This window comes from Octopus sinensis, linkage group LG2 (genome assembly GCF_006345805.1).
Source record: "Octopus sinensis linkage group LG2, ASM634580v1, whole genome shotgun sequence".
In the NCBI taxonomy this organism is placed as follows: Eukaryota; Metazoa; Mollusca; class Cephalopoda; order Octopoda; family Octopodidae; genus Octopus; species Octopus sinensis.
The window spans coordinates 154,627,089-154,649,130 of NC_042998.1; the positions used below are offsets into that span (position 1 = coordinate 154,627,089).

Consider the following 22,042-nt stretch of genomic DNA (forward strand, 5'->3'; position numbering starts at 1 on the left):
TTTATTTTTGGATGGAATATTGTTTTGTTTTCCTTTTATGCAAACTGTCAAATTTTCTCCCAAATCCCTGTTTATGTATTTGTTGTGCATTCCATGTTAATAGTAAGCTTTTCATTGTAACTTATGTACTATAACTTATGCAACTTTCCACATGAATAATGAAATTGTGTCTTAAATTTAGTTTCCTTTGGAAAGCTTTCTCTTCTGCTATAAACATCTATCCAGTTATGCATAAATTTTTCTGTTATATTGTAGCATGTGTGCTCTCTAACTTGATATACTTTCCCCCTCTCAATGTTTTTGAAATCTCGTGTGTTTCTGACTTACATTTTCAGTAAAAAAAAGTTTGAAATCTATCCTCACACTGTCTATTTAGAATAGTTCTTATACAACGTATTTACAATCTACTTCATCTACTTTCTGTTGCCACCCCATTTATTCAAGCATAGATATTGATTTAGTATTAACACAATCATTTGCAACTCTTTGTGATGATGGCATCATGAAATGGTAAAAATGCAGTTAAATAGAAGAAAAGAGCAGGATTGTATCCCTGAAACACTTGGCTGTAGTAAAAGAAGTGCGGTGGCTTAGCATTGTCACTAGTTTCACTCTGGTGGAATTAATGGGAGCATATTTAAAACATGCTGGACCATGGGAGTTGCCAGGCTATGAGATGTTCTAGCCTGTGCTTATACATTTGTTTCATGTCTCATTTATAGTTACCTGTTCATACTGTAGATTTTTATGGAATTTTTGAAGAGAAAATATTGAATAAATTATTTTCTCATACCATCTTTTTATTTTTATGCATCTTTAATTGCCTCTTTATTTCTGAACTGAAATACATAATGTAGATATGGTTATATATTTAGTGAAGTGTTTACCAAGTATATAACTATATTTATGTTATGTATTCTCTGCTTGTTTAGAGTAAAGCACCAAAAGCTTGCTAGTAACCTCCTAGTTTTGAAATATAATTCATCAGTTTCAAACTAAAATCTTTAAGAATTAGAAATAAAATATTTATTGGAAATTATATTATGGTCTTATAAATGATTTATAATGAATTGCTGTCTTTATGAAAATGTCAAGAGAATTCCACTGTATATTTTTTGCTTCCTTTTGCAGCAGTTGCAGTAGCCATCATGCCTAAAAGCCGGCAGATGACTATCGTATGCATAATTAACCTAGAGCCAAGCAGTTCTTCAACCACTATCAAGAATAGGGCATTCACTGACATTGAGAAAGCATGTCAACGGTAAATTTATGCTTTTTTTTTCTCTGTGTTTATGTACAATGTTCTGCACAAGTTATTGTTGTCATTATATCACATCAGGTTAGCCATGACTGAACAGACTTGTGATAGATTGGTAGCCAATGGAGTAACAAAGTGAGTCACATCTGTTTTATACATTGCTTCTATCTAGCTAGTAATCATACTACACACTAAACATTCTGCTGGTGGCCACAACAGAGGCTGTCATGATGTATTCCATCAGAGCACAGCAGTTGTTCTGCATTTAGTATTTGTGATTTGCATTCCAGCACAGCATCTAAGGCTAGCAAGATTGTTGATGATGTTGCTCTTTCTATGCACATATTATTTCTTTTTTATGTTTTGTAATGGGTTGAATGGGAGAGTTAGTATTTTTAGGATGCTGTTGTACTGGTATTTTGGAATGTTTGGGTGTGTGAAGCTGATTTTTCATGAAGAGGCTGGAACTGTGAGGTTTGAAGTTTGTTGTGGCAACACTGCTCTTTGCATGTTCAGGTAGGCTTTCATTTTTAGTATTTTTTTGTTTCAAAGGTTGTCTGTGGGTATGGTCTGTGTGAAGCTCATGTTAGTGTTGTGGTTACTTGTGAAGATGAGTGCACTAAATATGTGTGTGTTGTTTCATTTTCTTTAGTAAATCTCCATTGCATGCTGTGGATGTTGAGAAAGTTTATGTCTCTGCTAGTATGTTGCCTTATATGTGAAATATATTTATATTGTTGAGTGTGATGATTGGTTGTACTTGAATTTCTCTAGTGTTGCTTATTAGAAGAGAGAGTTAGCTTTCTGAATAGTAAGCCCCTATCTTGCACTTAAAATTAGGCTGTTTCCAGTTAGCTACATATGAAACACAAAAATAATATAAACTAAAGAGGAATGAAGCTAGTATGCTCCATTGAATGTGCATTGCTGGTATGGATGTAGGACACAGTGCTAAGGTATTAAGAGAAAAATTAGGTATAAGAAGAATCAGATGGTTTGGCCGTGTGATGTGCATGGATGAGGATAGCTGCATAAAGAAGTGCTGGTTGCTTAAAATGGATGTAATCGCTTGAGTGCAGTACTAGTGCATATTATTCTTTCCCCTTTCTTTGCACCACCTGTGCCTTCAGTTATGTCTCTCCTCTGCTGTACTTCATTTAATACTTCACATATCTTCTTTCACTCTCAGCAGCTTGCCATATATGTCCTCATGTTCTGTCATTATAGCTACCCTTATGTACCTCTATACCCTCTTGCTCATCATCTCCTTACATTCTGATCTATTCTTCCTGAGCTACCTCTATCTCTCTCCTTACCTGCTCTCCATATTGATATTTCCTATCAACAAACCAGTTCAAAGATGGCTTTTATTCAAACTTTATTTCTGCTCGCCATCATCATCATCATCATTTAGCGTCCGCTTTCCATGCTAGCATGGGTTGGATGGTTCAACTGGGGTCTGTGAAGCCAGAAGGCTGCATCAGGCCCAGTCTGATCTGGCAGTGTTTCTACGGCTGGATGCCCTTCCTAACGCCAACCACTCCGTGAGTGTAGTGGGTGCTTTTTACGTGCCACCCGCACAGGTGCCAGACGGAGCTGGCAAAGGGCCACGAACGGATGGTGCTTTTACGTGGCACCGGCACGGGGGCCAGGGGAGGCTGGCAACGGCCACGAATGGATGGTGCTACGTGCCACCGGCACAGGGGCCAGGCGAGGCTGGCAACGGACACGAACGGATGGTGCTTTTATGTGCCACCGGCACGGAGGCCAGTCGGGGCGGCGCTGGCAACGGCCACGATCGGATGGTTCGCTTAACCACAGCTGCAATTTCCATTGATGTTGATCGACTTCGATTTTGGTTCTGCTTTCTGATATCTGATTTGATTTGGTTTGATTTTGATTTTGATTTGATTTTGATTTTCACTTGTCTCAACGGATCTTCACAAGTGGAGTTTTGTGTCCCAAGAAGGAAAGGTATGTAGGCCACAGGTTATGTTCTCACTAGTCTTGCCAGGTCTTCTCACGCACAGCATAATTCCATAGGTCTCGGTCTCTAGTCATTTCCTTGGTGAGACCTAAAGTTCGAAGGTCGTGCTTCACTACCTCGTCCCATGTTTTCCTGGGTCTACCTCTTCCACAGGTTCCCTCAACTGTTAGAGTGTGGCACTTTCGCACACAACTATCTTCAGACATTCTCGTCACATGACCATACCAGCGCAAACTTCTCTCTTGCACACCACAACTGATGCTTCTTAGGTCCAACTTTTCTCTCAAAGTACTTACACTCTGTCGATTATGAGGAATATAGCATCAGTAGTACTTTTCCCTGGCACGAACCCAAACTGCATCTCATCTAAGCTAATTCTCTCTCTTATTAGTTGGGCTATAACCCTCTCCGTGATCTTCATTACCTGATCCAGCAGCTTGATACTCCTGTAGTTATTTGTATCTAGAGCGTCACCTTTACCTTTGTAGCAGTTGACTATTATGCTGCTACACCAGTCATTGGGTATGACTCCTTCGTGTATCACCTGGTTAACTATACGGGTGACTAGGCTATAGCCAACACTACCAGATATTTTGAGCATCTCTGCAGTGATTCCTGATGGGCCAGGGGCTTTCCCTGTTTTTATGCTTGTAATTGCCTTAACTACTAAGGAACTGTCAACTCGGATTGCTGGTCCCTCTGTTGGGTCGACATTCGGCAGACTCTCTTTATCCCATTCATTTTCCTCATTCAGCAACCTTTCATAGTGGCGTCCCCAAACCTCTCTCTTTGCATCCTCATTTAGCGCAAGTGAGCCGTCATCCTTGCGAACACATTTCTCTCCTACCACGTCACGATTCTCTCTCACACACTGTCTTGCAATATGAAATACCTCAAGTCTTTCATCCTCATGGCGCAGAACATTGGCAAAATTTTTCTTATCTGTTTCCCCTCTGGCTAAATACACCTGCCTCCTAGCTTCCCTTCTGGCAGTCTTATACACATCCCTGCTACCACCGTTCTTCCAGTCCTTCCAAGCCTGTTTCTTTTGTCTAATAGCCCTGTCAACAATATTGTTCCACCACCACGTTATTTTGGGTCTTGAGGGGACTTTGCACCAGCCACAGATCTGGTCAGTGGCTTTCAGCAGGTTGTCCCTTAGAAGCATCCAGTTATCTTCTACCCCATGTGTAGTTATACCCCCTTCTATTTCATCGAAGGCTTCAAGTAACATGTCTCTAAATCTCTGTCCATTTGCAGGGTCTTTAAGCTTCCAGACCCTTCTTCTCCATGTTGGTCGTCCTCTTAGTCCTGATCCTAAAGTCACTAACTACCAGTCTATGTTGTGGGGTACATTCTTCGCCTGGGAAGGTTTTGGCATTTATAAGTAGCCATCTTTCCCTTTTTCTGGCAAGGATGTAGTCGATTTGGCTTGTATGCCGGCCCGATCGGTAGGTGACCAAGTGGCTTGTCGGTTTCCTGAAGTTAGTGTTGCCAACCATAAGACTATTCGCATCACAGAACTCCAGCAGCCTGGTTTCCTCCTCGTTGTGGGAACCATAACCGTAGTCTCCATGTACGCCATGGAAGCCCCCAGCATATTGTCAACATGCCCATTGAAGTCACCAGCCACAAAGAGAAGGTCCCTGTCATTCGTCAGTGAGGTGGTCTGCAGTAGGGTGTCATAGAAACGGTCTTTCTGTCCATCAGGTAGCCCTGGCTGAGGGGCATAGGCCGATATAATAGTTGCTAAACTATGATGGAGCCATCTAATCCATTAATCATTAAGATGTGTTGTTTTATATTAAGTAAGGACAGTATCCATCTATCAATGTCATTTGACACTGCCATATTTTCGTACTCAATACAAAATAAGATATCTATATTTTCATCTAATATTTGCTATTGTAGAAAGGAATTAATGATAGGATATTATAATTCATAACAGTCTTCTGTGCTGAGTGAAAAGTTAGTTACAGTGCATTCAAAACGTATAGCCTTTTAGATAAAAAGCATCTTAATAACTCGTCCTGATCTCCATTTTCTCCTCTCTTTGGCATTTTGTTACCCGTATTATCTTCATTCAGGTATTCTTTGCAAGTTTTGCTACCCTTATTATTCTCTTCCAGCCATTCTTCACCAGTTGCTAATCTGTTCATGTTTCCAGGTACCAGACTGTGAGCTCCATTTCTTTGTTGATACATTGCTTCTAATGGTGTACTGTCAGAGTCGGTTCCTTGTTGATTTATTATTTTTGTATTTGGTTGTTCTATATCAAATTCTGTTTTTGTAGTTAACCCTGGTTATGTTTGTGTGTTATCTTTGCTTCCTTGATTGAAAGATTGTCCTGGAGTGAGAGTCTGTCAACACTGTATCTATTTGTCAGTTTCCAAATTGTACATGTGCAAAGTGGGGGAAAATAGTCTCCAACAATTAAACATTTTCTATAAGTGGATCCCCCTTATTTCTGAGATGTCAGCGATGCAGTATTGTGCTTCTCATATTCTGGAGGAATTCAGGTAGAATGGTTCCCACTGTCGATGATCTTGAAAATTTAAACATTCACTCATGAGGGTTTGTGTTGGTAGCTGTACAGAGGAATGCTCTCATGGCTGATAGTATCATGAGAAGAACTGTCAACCATTGTTTTTTATCTAGTTGTAGTGAACTAAGTGCTAGTTTTATGGTCTTCATGAGAGTACCGTTGGTCCTTTCACAATGGCCATTGCTTTGCAGTCAATATGGAGATGTTCTAGTTTTTATTGTCCCATTAGCGTGAAGGAAGTCCTGGAGCTTCTTATCAAATTGGGTTCCTCTGTCAGAGTGGATACAACTTGGTGATCCAAACAATGAAAAGATGCTGAGCAGGGGGGTAGTTACTGTTTCGGTACTTATGTCTTTGCATGGGTACCTTGAGTACTCATCAACTGTTACCAATAAGTAGCGGTATTGTGTGGTAGGGGACCAACAACGTCAGTGGAGAGGCACTCCCAAGATCTTGATGCCTGTATTAATTGACCTATAAGGGGTTTGTGGAAGCAGGGTTTGAGCTTGTTGCATGTAGAGCAAGTGAGTGTCATTTCGCGGATTTTGTTGAAGAACTGCAGGTTTTGTGCTTTACAGTAGTGAAGTTGGCGGGTTACTCTTGAGTAGCCCAGTTGTTTGTGAAGAGTTATGAGTGTTGTAGTGTCTCTTGTTGCTGCACATCTTGATAGCGCATCTGCTGCTTTGTTTTGAGTTACTGGGCTATTGGAGATTGTATAATTTATGTCTGAGAGGTCCAAACGCCAGCGTATAATTTTACATTTTTGATTTTTGATGTCCTTGCTTATTGAAGATCATCACTACTGAGCGTTGATCGGAGATGATGTTGCAGTATGGGGAAACATGCATTAGGTGGTGCTATTTGTGGCAACATTCTATGATTGTGCAGGCTTCTCTCACGACGATGGATTGGTAAAGGGACCTTGAGTAGAAGGCCACTGGCCATCCTTCTTTTGATAGTGACCCTCATAAGGCTAGGTTGGAAGCATCTGTTTCAATAGTAATTGGTATTCCAGGTTGTGGATCGGCAAATATGGCATTTACCAATGCAGTCTTTAGAGATGCGATTGCTGTTTTAGCTTCTTTTGGCAGTCCTGCTTTGTTGAAATTCTTTATGCTCTTATGCTCTTGGTAAGTCTGGAGCACTTAGGTATCCACTTAGCACAATATGCAAAAATGCCTATTATTTAACTTTTCTCAATGTTCTTGGTTCTGGTATATCTAGTAGAGATTGATACCTTTTAGGGTCAGGTTTTATTGTTGAATTTCCAATAATATGTCCAAGGAAGCTGATTTGATTTTGAGAGAATTGACTCTTGCTCTTATTGATGGTCATGCCAGATATTTTGGTTGCCTGGATAAATCTGAGTTTATTGTCATGTTCATGATGATTTTTGCCAGCTATGATGATGTCATCTAGATAGGCAAAGGTTTTCTGAAGATTGTTTCTTTTTATGAATTCATCCATGACACGCTGGAAAATTGCTGCATACAACCAAATGGGAGGTGTTTAAAATCGTACAGTCTCCCCCCTGCTTTGAATGCAGTCAGTTTATAGTCTTTGAGTAGGAATTCCACATGGTGATATGCAGCTGTCTTTCTATGTTGCTGAAAATCTTGTTTGCTGCTACTTTATTTAGAAGATCATCGATCTGGCGGCAGATTGTATGCATCTAGTTGTATGTAGATATTTATAGTGTTCGAGTAGTTGATCACCAGTCTTTTCTTCCTTCCATTAGATGTCACAAAGCATTGAGCTCGCCAGGGGCTACAGTTTTCCTGAATTATTCCTCTGAAAGTAACCTGTCTATTTCATGCTTAATAAACTCTGTGTCTTGAAGTTGTTGAAATTGGTTTGAGCTTAGAGGCTTTTATGCCAGGAAGTAGTTTGTACGTGGTGCATTTTAGGCTTGACATGCAGAATGACATAGGTTTCAGTGTGCCCTTGAAGTTAATAGTAATTGTTGAGTGTTGACTGAGGATATCGATTCCAATGATGACTGGAGCTACAAGGTAGTTGACTGCAAGAAAATTAGCATTATATGCATTATTTCCCAGTTGTAGTTTGCTACTGAATTTGCCTTTAATTTCTAGTGCTGTATTGTTAGCCAAGTTAACTTTTTCTGGGCAAATATGATCTAACACATGTTATTCTCCCCCATACATTTATGGAAGTATCCACTCTCACCTCTCCTGACCCACTGACTATATCCTAGACTGTAAGAAGATTGAACTTCTATAAATGTCCTGTTAGAACCTGTGTTAAGAAGGGCTTGTGTATTGTTGTCCCATATTTTAATGGTTACCAGTTGTCCTGTACCATTTGTTACTGCTAAAATGATGGATGATAAGGTCCCATCACTGTTTTCCTTTGAGTTGCTCTCAGGCTCTGTGATAGCTGCTGTTTTAGGAAAATTTTCTTTATTTCTTGGTGGCTCTTTTGAGAGGCAGACTTTCTCCCAGTGGCCTTTCTTCTGAGACTTTTTACAAGTGGAGTTTCTCGCCGGGCATTGACTTTTTTTATGGATGTATCCACAGCACCAAAAGCATGCTGATTTAGTAGCTGCAAGATGAGGAGATTGATACTAGCTGAGCCTTGTGATAGGTTGCGAGTGTTTTCAGTGGCCATCTCCATGGTTTGAGCAAGCTTTTAGTGTTTCTAAGCTGTCATCTGATGACTCGAGAAGTCTTTGTCTGATTGATGGTGATTGAAGCCCAGCCACAAAGGCATCACCAATTAGAATTTCTTGATAACGGTCTGCCATTAGGGCTTCAATTTTACACTTCTTGGCCAGCACCTGAAGGCTTGACATAAATTCTTCTATAAACTTGTTTACCTTTTGTTTTCAAGTTCACAGCTTATGGCACATCATTATGTTTGAACTTTTCTTTATGATCTTTGAGTCCAGGCATTCTATTGCTGCTTTGAAGGTTTCAGGTTCTTTGATGATGGGATAGGTCCTTGCTCTGCAGAGTACTAAGAGTACCTCCTGCTTAGATTCACCTGGAACTTTTGCTTTTGCTATGTAGATGTGTAGATCCGTTTCCTCAGTTGGGTCATCTGGTAGGGTCTTCTCGAACACTTTGGCATCCATTTAGAATAAAGTTTGAATAAAATTTGTCATAAACCAGTTCAAAGAAAGCTTTTATTCTCACTTTATTTCTGCTCGCTATCTAATCTGTTAATCACTGCTGTCCAACGATTAAGACATATTGTTGTCTTGTAAAGTAAAGACAATATTCATCTATCAACGTCATTCAACACTATGTCACATTTTTGTACTCAATACAAAATAAGATACCTATATTTTTATCTATTATTTGCTATTGTAGAAAGGAATTAATGATAGGATATTATAATTCATGAGTGCTCTACTTCTGTTTCTTACCATACTCTCCCCTCACACATGTTATTCTCCCCCATACACTTATGGAAGTATCCACTCTCACCTCTCCTGACCCACTGACTATATCCTCTCTTAATCTCACCTTCCTGTACCTTGAGAGATCATTCTGGCACTCCATTACTACCATCTTTATCCCTTTCCCAACTACTCTCACCCACTAATCTATTATCCTCTTTATAACAAGACACATAGGCTTGTCCCTCGGTCATACTTTAGCCTTTTAACACATAGTATAAAGTCCCCCCAATACTTCGCCCTACTTACTTTTGGAAGTGTTTTTTTTCTCCTCAATTTCTTTGTGTCTTGCAAGTCACTTGTGCCAATGGCATAAAAAAAGCATCCAGTCACATTATGAAGGACATTCAGTGATAGAAACAATGCCAAAGTTGACACAGGAGCTTCGCACAGCTCTGCAGCTTCCTGGATCCTGTCAAACCATCCAGCCCTTTCCAGTATGGAAAATGGATATCAAATGATGATGATGATGATGATGAACAACACACACGCTTTATATATATCATCATCATCATCATTTAACGTCCGTTTTCCATGCTAGCATGGGTTGGACGGTTCGACCTGGGTCTGGAAAGCCAGGAGGCTGCACCAGGCTCCAGTTTGATCTGGCAATGTTTCTACAGCTGGATGCCCTTCCTAACGCCAACCACTCCATGAGTGTAGTGAGGGCTTTTTACATGCCACCGGCACAGGTGCCAGACGAGGCTGGCAACGGCCACGATTGGTTAGTGCTTTTTACGGCACAGAAGCCAGTGAAGGTGGCGCTGGCATCAGCCACGTTCGGATGGTGCTTTTTACGTGCCACCTGCACAGGTATCACAACTATAATTTCCATTTGATTTTTGATGTTGATGTACTTGACTCAATAGGTCTCCTCAAGCACAGCAGGTCGCCCTATGCTCCAAGGTAAGCACAGCAGGCCGTCCTGCGATCCAAGGCACTTTGGACGGGCTGGGGCTTCTATGTGAAGCTGGTGCAGGAAACAGCCATGAACTCAAATTATTTGTCGGGTCTTCGCAGTTACAGCATATCTCCAGATATTGCCTCTGTAAGACCCAACGTTTGAGGATCATGCTTGACCACCTCATCCTATGTCTTCCTAGGTCTACCTCTACCCTGGATTCCTTCAACTGTTTGGGAGTGGCACTTTTTAACACATCTCTCCTCATCCATCTGTAGTACATAACCATACCAGCACAGATGTCTCTCTTGTACGCCACATCCAATGCTTCTCAGGGCACTTACACTGTCGTGTATGCACACTGACATTACACATCCAGCGGATCATGCTAGCTTCATTTTTTTCAAGCCTACATGAAGGATGGCAGTTTGCACACATGCGTCGTACAATCTACCTTGTCACCAGTAGGGGTAGGAACTTTCTGAACTTTACCCAGGCTATTCTTATTCTAGTGGTACCACTCTGAGCATCCACCCCCACTACTAACTTGGTCACCTAGGTAGCGGAAACTATCAACTACTTCTAGTTTCTCCCCCAGGAGTGTAATGGAATCTGTTTTCTGAGTATCAGTAGTGTTATGGCCCCTGTGCATCTGCCGCACATGAAAGCTATCTTCTTGGTTAATTTTCCTTTGATGTTGCTGCGCCTCTTATGTGTCCATAGCTTACACTGGGTACATCTTATGGAGTTTCTACCTACACCTTTTCTACAAATCGAGCAGGGCCACCTGCCTGAAGGAGTGTGTGGTGTGTTTGCCTTCCTACTTACTAGAACTTTGGTCTTTGCTACATTGACTCTAAGGCCTTTTGATTCTAAACCTAGCTTCCACACCCGAAATTTCTTTTCTAGTTCCGGTAGTAATTTTGCTATGAAGGCCAAGCCATCAGCATAGAGGAGCTCCCAGGGGAAACCGGTCTTGAATTCCTCTGTTATTACATGGAGGACTATGATGAATAAAAGGGGACTGAGAGCTGAACCTTGGTGGACCCCTACTTCTACCCGGAATTCTTCACTATACTCATTGCCAATCTTAACCTTGCTGACGGTCTATCTGTATAGGGCCTGTACAGCCCTTATTAACCATTCGTCAATCTCCAGTTTCTGCATCGCCCACCAGATAAGGGATCGGGGGACCCTGTCAAAGGCTTTCTCCAAGTCCACGAAAGCTATGTAGAGGGGTTTATCTTTAGCTAGGTATTTCTCCTGCAATTGTTGAACCAGAAATATGGCATCAGTGGTGCTTCTATACGGCACAAAACCGAACTGCATCTCATCTAAGCAGACTCTCTCCCTAATGAGATGGCTATGAACCTCTCTGTGACCTTCATCACCTAATGAGATGGGCTATTAGGAGCTGATGTATATATATATATATATATGTAAATATATATTTCCTTTTAGACAGACATACGAGGTGTGATCAATAAGTATCGGGCCTGTTACCATAGTAAAGAAGCTAAAGTATGTAGAGTGAAGCTGTTTGGCAAAGATTGACCTTGAACTCTGCTGTGCACACACACTAAGTTTTAACATTCTAGCTCACTTCTGTTTACAGCAGTGCTTGGAAGGACAGTGTGTAGTGTGTGATTGTCACATTGATCATGACAGAGAAAGTTGTCATTGCAGTACCTGCTCAATGGAGAGGTGTATGAGTCACACACAAGTGTATGAGTGGTTCAGATGTTTCCAAGATGGCTGAAAAAATGTCGTTAGTGACGAACATTCTGGGAGACATTGTAGATATGCGTGCAGCTGTGAGGGGAAATCATCAAATCACCATCCGTGAGTTATAAGAGAATGTGCAGATTAGTTATTGTTCAGTTTAGTCTATTATCACTGAAGATTTGGATATGAGATGCGTGTCTGCCAAGTTTGTGCCAAAACTGCTTTCAGCTGACAAAGAAAACACTTGGGTTTCAGTTGCACAAGATCTTGATTGTGTTGAGAACAATGAAAACTTTTTGAAAGCTTTGTGTAGGCCTCTGAGCAGGTATCTTCAAGCTTTTGGCAAAATTTGATGCTGATTCTCTGTTCAAATATCTCTGTCAGGGTCAGTGAGACAATCACATGCTACACATGTTCCTTCCAACCACTGCTGTAAACTGCAGAAGTAAGCTAGAAAGTTAAAACTTAGTGTGCGTGCATAATAGAGTTCAAGGTCAATCTGTGCCAAGTGGTTTCACTCTGCATGCTTTAGCTTCATTTCTATTGGTCAGACCATGCATATGATAAATGGAAAAATTCAGATAAGCACTCTAACTTTTCTTCCCTCTCCTAATAGTCTTTTCTCCAATCTTTCATCATTATCCCAACATAAGTATTATTATTACTAACATGTTAAATTCTCACTTTGTTTCAGTTTTTCTTCTTTCCTCCCCGTTTAGACAATGTGTAGTATATTTTCTCTCTGTCTCTCTCTTTTTCCTTTCTCCATGAAACTTGAGGCTCGCTTATTTTCAATGTATCTGCCAATATCTACCCTCACTCACCCTTACTTGCAACACCATCTCTACTGGAAGTCTGTTTTTTCCCTCACTTCTGTTCAGTGTGAAGCCCCTACCTTCTCCCCTCTGAGATAATAAAGTATAAGTCATATCAAGACATATGTAATAATGTATTTATTCAAAATCCTTCACTGATAGTAGTTTGAATGTTATCTGTTGTAGTAAGTGTATGAGAATGAATGAATAAATGAATGATGGCTTATCTAATGAAAGGGAGAAAGTTACCAATATATGTAAAAATTCCCCAAATGCTGGCAAAGCACAGCTCAACTTTTCTTCTCCATAAGTACAATAGTGATCATGGGGGTGGGATAGGCATACTGTTAACTGAGAAATGGATAAAGTAATTGAGGTATACAAAAATGATTAAATTGAAACTGATTGTAGGTAGTTCAATGGCATCACAGGTAGGAATACTAGAAGAATGGATGGATTGCTTCTATGAGATCCTTCTGTAAACTATCTGGATAAAACTGCCTGTGACCTTATTATCATGGCTGGTGACAACAACAGTTATGTTGGTTAGCATGTCCATAGGATTATGGGTTCAGTTTGAGACATGAGGAAGGTGTAAGTCTCCTGGAGTTCCATGATGCAACTGATCTAACGATTTACAACATGCACTTTTGGATATCAGCCAGCCACCTCATCTCTACCAATGTAGCAAATACGGAACTCAAATAGATGACATTCTCATCAGGAAAGTACCACACAATATAGATTAGTGGGAAATGACTTTAGTCAGTTAGGCAAGACAACTTGGAGAAGGGAGTTATGGAAACTAAAAAGATCCAGTAATTGGCAACAGATTTAGAAAAATTCCACTTGATGCATATGATTCTAAGGAAGAAGACTTAGATTCCTGCAGTATAGATGACAAGAGGGAATTTCTGTGAGATAACCTGCTTAGGGCTACAGATCAGGTATGTGGATGGAGCAAAGTTCTAGCTGAACCAGAAGTAACAAAAGGTAGAGTGATAAGGTTGGTACAGTGATAAAAGGCTAAGAGATAGGCTTGGAAAAGAAAACGTTAACTTGGTGTCAGGCATACTTGACTAAAGGTGAGGTAGAAAAGAAGAGATTTGCACATATCCTGCAATGTGAGAGGTGTGGAAGTGTTCAGGATTGTGAGACAATGTGTAAGAGAACTGAGATGTCATTGGTGAGAAATGGAGAGTACAGGATCACCACCCAAGAAAGTAAATCAAGCTACACAAGAGTCATACCCAGACCATTATCATTGCAAAACTACTACAAAGACAAAGGGGATTCTTTGGAGAGAAGCAACTATAGAGAGCTCAAACTACTAGATTAGGTCATCAAGGTCACAGTCATATAACAATTGATTCATGACAGAGTAGACCTAGATGTGATGCGGTTTGGCTTTGTCCTTGAAAGCAGCTCCAAGGATGCGATCTTCCTAGTGAGGCAGCTGTAGAAGGGGAATTTGCTTGGTGTTGGAGTATGGATATCTTATTTCATTTTATTCTCAAACTGTTTTTGTTGACACTAATTCTATTTTGTTTTAATAAATAATTTATGAAGAACTAGCTTAACCCTTTTGATACCAACCTGGCTGAAACCACCTCTGGCTCTGAAGTACAAATGTCTTGTTTTCAAAGGTTCTGAATTAAAATCTTCCACCAAACCTTAGCCACAATTTATGCTCCTAACATCAGCTTAATGATAACTATGTTATTTTACTAAATTTTTTGTTGTACTTAAATTTAATTGAAAGAAACACACAGCATCTCTATAGAAATATGGTAATGAAAGGGTTAAAAGCCACACTCCATGTGGACTTTTAAGCTGGTTCCTTTAGGGAGATAATTGGGACCGCAGACCAAAACTAAAGAGGGAAATAATAAAGCATTTATTGGTGTCCTACCATCACAGGCTTATATCACAGAGTATCGCATTTGGAGATCACTATAAAGCAGCAGAATAAACAATATTCTTTGTTTTACTATTTGGTGTGAGTATGAAAAGATTGTTGTTATTTCCAACTCTGGAACAACCAGCATAGAGCTGACCATGGGAAAAGCACTACTGCATGAGGTGAAATCCAACAATTTTCAGCGATTGTCCTTGACTCTTGTTAATTGACATTGCAAAACTAACTCTTAATGAAAATTGAAGTCTCTTGAATTTAAAGAACATGTCTGCTGTAATCAGTGGAATTCTTGATATAAACACATTTTCTTCTTTTCCTTGTCCAGTAGGATTGTTGCTTCCAAAAGATGTGGATGCATTTGCCTGACAATCAACCTTGTTCCATTGCACAGCTTTGGGAGATTCAAATTTCTCATTTGATGTCAGTTTGTGAGAAGGCATTCCAGGAGGATCCAAAGAGTTAAGAAATTCAGTAGAAGATATTCATATAGAAGAGATGTATATATATATATATATATATATACACACACACACACACGTTTATGTACTGTGGCTTTGTGCCTGTCTTTGCCCCCCACCACTGCTTGGTAACTGGTATTGGTGTGTTTATGTTCATGCAACTTAGCGGCGTAGTAAAAGAGGTCAATAAAAAAATGGACCGGGCATAAAAAAGAAAGAACTGGTGTCGATTTGTTCAATTTAAATTCTTCAAGGCAGTGCCCCAACATGGTCATAGTCTGATGACTGTAAAAGATAAAATAACCACTAAATTCCTTTGTAAAACTTTAAGCTAAGGGAGGTAACCCTTGTTCAGCTGTCTGTAATGCTATGGCACTGAAACCTCTTGCACTCGCTTTACCTGCTAGAAATAGCAACCCAAATGCTTTGAAATCAGAATCTAATGCTGGATGTTCAAGAACCAAATAAAGAGTAGATTTTCAATCCTGGGATCATCCTATGTCTATGTGGAGTAAATGTAGACTGAGATATATGGGTCCCAGAATGACAAACAGAATTTTGCCTTTATCAATATAGAAATATTTACAAAAGTTCACGAATATTTGTAATATCTCATTTTAACGTTTAAAGTTATAAAATATTGATGTTAAAATTTAATTCATTTTCAGAATTAAAGCAAGTCTCACTGTTGTACCCTTCAAAAATCTTGATTTTGGTGAAACATCTGCTTTGGAAAGTTTTTACAATGCTGATGTTGTGATTGTGGATATATCGACAGGAATAGTTCAAGCTCTTGGCTATCATGTTGGTGTCCGCCACAGTATGGGTATGAAACACAACATCATAATTTCTTGTGAGATAGATACTGAAGTAACACATCCATTCAAGGTATACATATTTTTGTCTTTTAAGAATAACGTTCATTTACTTTTGTAGTTTATGTTTTGATATTGTCATCATTGTCACCACCACCACTTTATGTCCATTTTCCATGCTAGCATGGTTTGGATGGGTCTTCACTTCTAAGGTGGTTCTTACTTGGAGCTACTGTATACGTAAAAGGTTTGGAGACCATGTCTCATTTGTGTGCTCCATTTTGGCATGGTTTCTATGGCTAGATGCCCTACCTTATTCCAGCCACTGTATTTTATCATTGTTCTGGTATTAGGGAGGTTGCTTTGTCTCCTGCAAGATTGAAGAGTCATCCCTACTTTACTTTGTTCTAGATGTAACCAGGAATGTTGATACAAAAGAAAGTTATGACATCAAGAGAGTGACAGAAGAGAAAGTATGGAGGTAGAAACAGAGTGATAAAAGTAAGAGAGTTGTTGAAGTGGGAGAAATGGAAGAGAGACAATGATTATAGTTACACGTTTACTGGTAAGGGATTGAATTGAAACATGAGTGATTGGCTGAGGGAAGATAGTGTGACAAAGAACAAGACAGAGTAATGTAAGAGTAAAGAGAGTAATGAAAGTGTGAGTGATGAATGTTTACAATGAGCTAGAGATAGGAAAGTAATATTAGCAAAGGAAACTGATTGAGAGTGGTGAACATAGTTGATGTTTAAAGAGGGAGTGAGGGATCGGTAGTACTAGAAATGGGTAATGGTGAGGGAGAGAGTGAATGGCATTCATAATGCATAACCTGGTGAGAAGTAGTACAGAAGGGTGATAGTAGGTATTGGATACAGACAGGTACAAAATGTCATCTTTTGTTACACAGATAGTATAGTGAGCAAGAGAAAGGGTGAAAGATGTTAAAATAACAGAGAGAGGGAGGCAGTAGATGGAAACTTAGCAAGAACAAAATGAACGAGAGGCCCAAGAAGCCCAAATATAGATATATTATACATCCCAGATGCTTATATACTGCTACTAGCAGAGATACCCGGCATTGCCCGGTTACATTCAATAGAAGAATTAGACTTTTCTGTTATATATATATTTATATATATGGATACACACGCACACACACACAAATATATGTATATTAATATAAATACATGAAAGTACATGAAGTTTGTTAAAAAAAAGGGGATCATGTATATACCTCCTGGCTGTTGAGATTATAACACCTCGTTGTAAACAATGTTCCTTGTTTTTCCTTGTGGAGCATATACAAAAAGGTTTCTTTTGGTTCCTACTCTTGAGCAGCCAACATACAGTTGCCTATGCGAGAAGCAGGGCTCTTCCAAGAGAAGACCAGGTACAGAGAGGGTTTGACCCTGAGATTTGTTAATGGACATGGCAAAGCTGACACGAATGGGGAATTGCAGTCTTCTGAATGTAAATGGAATTTCTGCTCCTGATGGAGTAAGAGGAAATCTTGGAATAAAGACGTCATCACCTTTTCCACATCCAAAAAGAATGATCGCCTCGATAACGTGTAATATCATTTTCTTTATCACCAGTTGTGTTCCATTGCAAAGTCTTGGTGGTTCCAGATTGCGGAGTAGCATTACAGGAGTTCCAACTTTAAGTGGTAATATGTGTGGAGGTAGTCAAGGAGGGCTCCAGTGAATTGAGAAATTCAGGAGGATAGTTCACAACTTCAATTATATCTGGAATTGTATCAACAGACTTGTAAGTGTGTATAGTGCCGGGAAGAGAATGCATTAGCTGTTGATTAATTTTGTTAACAGCGACGTTTTTTGGAGCTAATATTGCTCTTTCACACAGCCAATTGTGATTTTGGTAGTTTTGTGTGAAGTTGGGAAAGACTTTGTTTTTGAGGTCATCTACAGAATTAACAACAGAGGAAAATGACCACACTTCCATTTGTCCTGCAGCATCGAGAGGCATCTTGCCTTCACCAAGTGTGAAAATGTCCTGTGCAAACTTTGTGGACATTTTGTCGCCATGTAGCTGAGCTCTCATGTTAGTGGTGAGACTAAAGATTGTAACATGATGACACAGGGTAGAGGACTTAAGGCATGCTTGAACTTCATCAGCTCTAGTGCCTTTCGGAATGACAGGAAGAGTTTGCCCGAAATCACCTGACAACAGAAGCGTTACATCTCCCATTGGAGCCTGACAGTCTCGGATGTCTTTCAGGGCTCTATCTAATGCTTCCAAAGCTCCCTTGTGAGCCATAGTGCACTCATCCCAGACAATTACATAACACATTTTAAGTACTTGTCCCTGATCTGAGCTTTTGTTGATGTTGCATGAAGGCATTTCGGATGCTGCTAAATTGAGAGGGAGTTTAAAAGTTGAGTGTGCTGTCCTGCCACCGAGTAACAAAGTAGCTGCAATGCCAGAGGTGGCTACAGCTACTGCAATGTCCTGATGCTGCCTAACTTCTGCAAGGAGAAGCTGTGTAATAAATGTTTTTCCTGTCCCTCCAGGAGCATCGAGGAAGAAGATTCGTCCCTCGCGTTGGCGTACACTGTTAAGAATAGTTCTGTAGGCCTGCAGCTGGTCCGGAAGTAATTTAGGCTCATTTTCAACAATGTACTTTGAAAGCATTTGAGTGTCGTAGGTTGTTTCACGAATGACAGCAGTGGGAAGGCTATTTGACCCTGACCGGAATGCTTGTGGCAGGCCATACGTCGACAATTCATTTCCACCCAGTTTAGCAATTCTATCTTCAACGTCAATGAGTGTTTTGTAATAGATTTCATTGCTGATACCCTCCATGTCAGGATAGAGCAGTTGAGCTTGGCGCTGAAGGGGACAATGTTTTTGAGATTCCGGTTCGAATGTAAGGCAGGTTTGAAAGTGTTCCCAACAGTTATTAGTTGTAGTGGTAGAGTGTTTATGCCGAATATGTACGTATGCATGTATATATATGTATGTATGCCTGTATATATGTACAAAATCCACTGAGAAGGCTTTTGTTGGTCTGAAGCTACAGCAGAAGACACATGTCAAGTCACCACACAGTGGGACTGAACCCAGGACCATGTGTTTGGAATGTAGTTTGTTACCACACAGCCACACCTGCCCCTATGTATGTGTGTGTGTGCGTATGTGTGTATGGGTAGATGTATTATGCATGTATATATGTGTATATATATGTGTACATATTACATGTACATCTATATACATACATCTACACATAAAATACAAAATACAAAGTTATATCTTGATATCGCTAGTGATAACAATACTCAAAATATATAACAGACTGGAATTGTTAGCCCGTCTCTTGTAATTTCGATCAATTGGATCTTGTCCTCCCTCTTGTATAGAAATTCATTTTTGGACTTTCTTCTATCGAAGGCATTTTAACAAAAATGCTTCCGTAAAGACGGTGAAAATATTGTCAATTTCCCCAAACAGGGACACAATTCAATTTTTAAACAATAACCAAAGCCCCTTCTCCGAAAAGGGGAGGGTTACGGTTTACAATTATTTAACAAATGCAACACAACAACGTTTCCCTGACAAGGAACCAACAAACCTTTTTAATTTATCCCCATTTATGTGAAACCACTTATTCAAGTTCAAGTCATTGATGCAATTCTATACGAATTGCTAATACACGCACACACACACACACACACATAATAAGGGTGAAAAATTGAATATTAATTTGATTAATATGAATTGAAAACCAGTGGTGTAGCATATAAGACTATAGTGGATCTTCCTCTAGCAAAAAGGATGACCACTATTAATGGCTCATCCCTGTTATATAATACTTTCACTTTAATAGTTTCACACTTGCAAAGAGAAAGTAGGAGAAAGTGTGGTGGTAATAGCAGGAGTAAACCACTTGAAATGAGAGAGGCAAATCGTAAAATATTGAGTTTTCTCGAATTTTTGCTTAATTGGGGGTCAAATTGAAAAAACTTTACATGCCATGACCCAATCAAATCTACTTCGAAAAATCATAGGTAAATTCCAATTGAAGAAATTCTATATTGTAGAATTGTATTAAAAAGGAACATGGGAACAGGCAGAGAAAATCTGCCTTTTATCATAAGAAATTTTAATGCCCGTTCTCCCACAGTTTCACAGTTGGACAAAACTTCAACTTGGTGTCACCATTTACTTTATAATTTCTCTCAGGTTCAGCTTCTCCAAATCAACATTTATGACTTTATCATATGTCTTCTTGGTCTCCATCTATGGATTCATCTATTTTGACTGCTTAGCATTTCTTTATCTAACTCATAACCTTGATATGTATCACACATTTACACCTACACAGGATTTTTTCTTGCATACTAATTCTTAGTTTTCTTATAGCCAGCTTTTCTTTCCACTGACTTGTGCTCCTTCATTTAGTGGAAAGAAAACATTAACATTACACAATCAGTAGAGCATGCTTATTATTTCTTTTTAGTTTTCATATGGCCTACATCTCACTATCATGTTGCATTGTACACATCTCACTGTCATGATGCATTGTACTTTGGATACAAGTATCTTAAAATCTGTTCTTTATGCTGAGAGAGAAACCTCTTATTAATATCTCCTTAAACTTCTTCCATCCTAGTCTTATTGTGGCTGCTAAGCTTTCAGAAAATCCATTTTCCCTGCTAGTTAGGTCACTTACCTATCAACAATTTCTAGGGAGCCTTTCAGTCATTTGAAAGAATCTATTTCACATGTTCTCTTCCTCCTGACTGTGTCAGTTGTTGTTTTGAATGCTGAAAGATGTTTGTGAAGATTCCTACTTTTCATTCTTTGAACAAGATGTCTCAATCAACTTCCGGTGCTCAAATTGCCATATTTGCATCTATTTTTGCACTTGATCTAATATTTAAAATGTGGGAAAAATATGCTGTCCAGCTCCAAACACATGTAAAACTGCTTCATTTGTTGTTTATAATCACTGAGTAATGAATGTGTTTTCTCAAGACAAAATGAAGCTACTGATTTCCCCCCTTAAAGACAGTATTTCTATATTTGTTTACATACATGTTAAACTATGTAATTTTTTTCTATCCTATAGCATGTACACAAAATAGAGAAGTACTCAACTTTTTTGTAAAAATAGGCACTTTTGCCTAATTTAATATCTTTATCATATTTTTCCTATCTTGAAATGGCTTTGAGGTCAATTCCTCCTAATCTTATAAATAAGTTAAATGATTATCATTATAAAGATGGAGCAAGCTTTACTTAGAGTGGTTGTCTGTTGTCAGCATATGACTAATTATTTGATGGATGCTTCTTGGTAGCTTGAAGAAAATTAAATCAAACAAATGTGTGTTTACACTTCCTGTGATTTTTAGTAAATGAAAAAGATATCACTAAAGAACATTTTAATAATGTAAATTATTGTGATGCTAAAAATATTAAAACAAACAAGGACTGAACCAGTTAGTTATACTCAAGTAGATGAATGCTTGGCTTGATAATAGTGCAAAACTTATCATGCCACCTTAAAAAATGTCACCAGACAGTGTACATTACATCCTCTGAACCTGGAAAAAAAGATGTGATAGTCATAGGTAAGTGAGCTGTGAAACAAAGAAATCTAAAGAACTTATGCAAACAGAATATACAATAAATAAACAATTGTTTATTTTATTATATTATAGTTATGCTGGGGCAATTCCTACAAATACTTGCCTTATACTCTTGATAACAATGGTGCTTGTGTAGTTGCTGATCCTGCAAGAGGGCAACAAATAGATACTCAAGTTGTGAACACAGGTGATGCTGCTCCTTTACTGTGCAATGCAATACAAAGTGTCTTGCTTGAGGTAGAAAAAGATAACAAGTAAGTGTCAATTTGTAATATTGTCATTCTTACATCTTGTAAAGCTTTCTTTTCATTTATCTTTTTGTTTTGAATATGTAATTATCCAATTTTTCTTTGATTTATTTATATATCTTTTATTTTTATCAGCAATGTATCAGCATAGTCACATATTTAATGACTGGCACTACAACATTACAGTTAACTATTACACTGGTATAGTAGATGCCTTTGGTAGAAGTAAATACAGAGGCATGAAATTGTTAGACCAGGTCATGAAAGTTATGGAGAGAGTTATGGCCCAATAATTTAGGAACAAAATTTGACAAGATGAGATACAGTTTGGTCTTGTGC

The 22,042-nt window shown here is 39.0% G+C and overlaps 1 protein-coding gene across 1 annotated transcript; it reads left to right on the forward strand.

Annotated features, from left to right (window-relative positions):
• Positions 1 to 1,101: 1,101 nt before the first annotated feature.
• On the forward strand, positions 1,102 to 21,728 carry LOC115226403 (mitogen-activated protein kinase kinase kinase 5). The gene is made up of 3 exons (XM_029797404.2): positions 1,102 to 1,261; positions 15,697 to 15,916; positions 21,528 to 21,728. Exons 1-3 carry the CDS (start codon positions 1,149 to 1,151, stop codon positions 21,711 to 21,713), a joined length of 519 nt encoding a protein of 172 aa, XP_029653264.2. The 5' UTR covers positions 1,102 to 1,148; the 3' UTR covers positions 21,714 to 21,728.
• Positions 21,729 to 22,042: the final 314 nt, after the last annotated feature.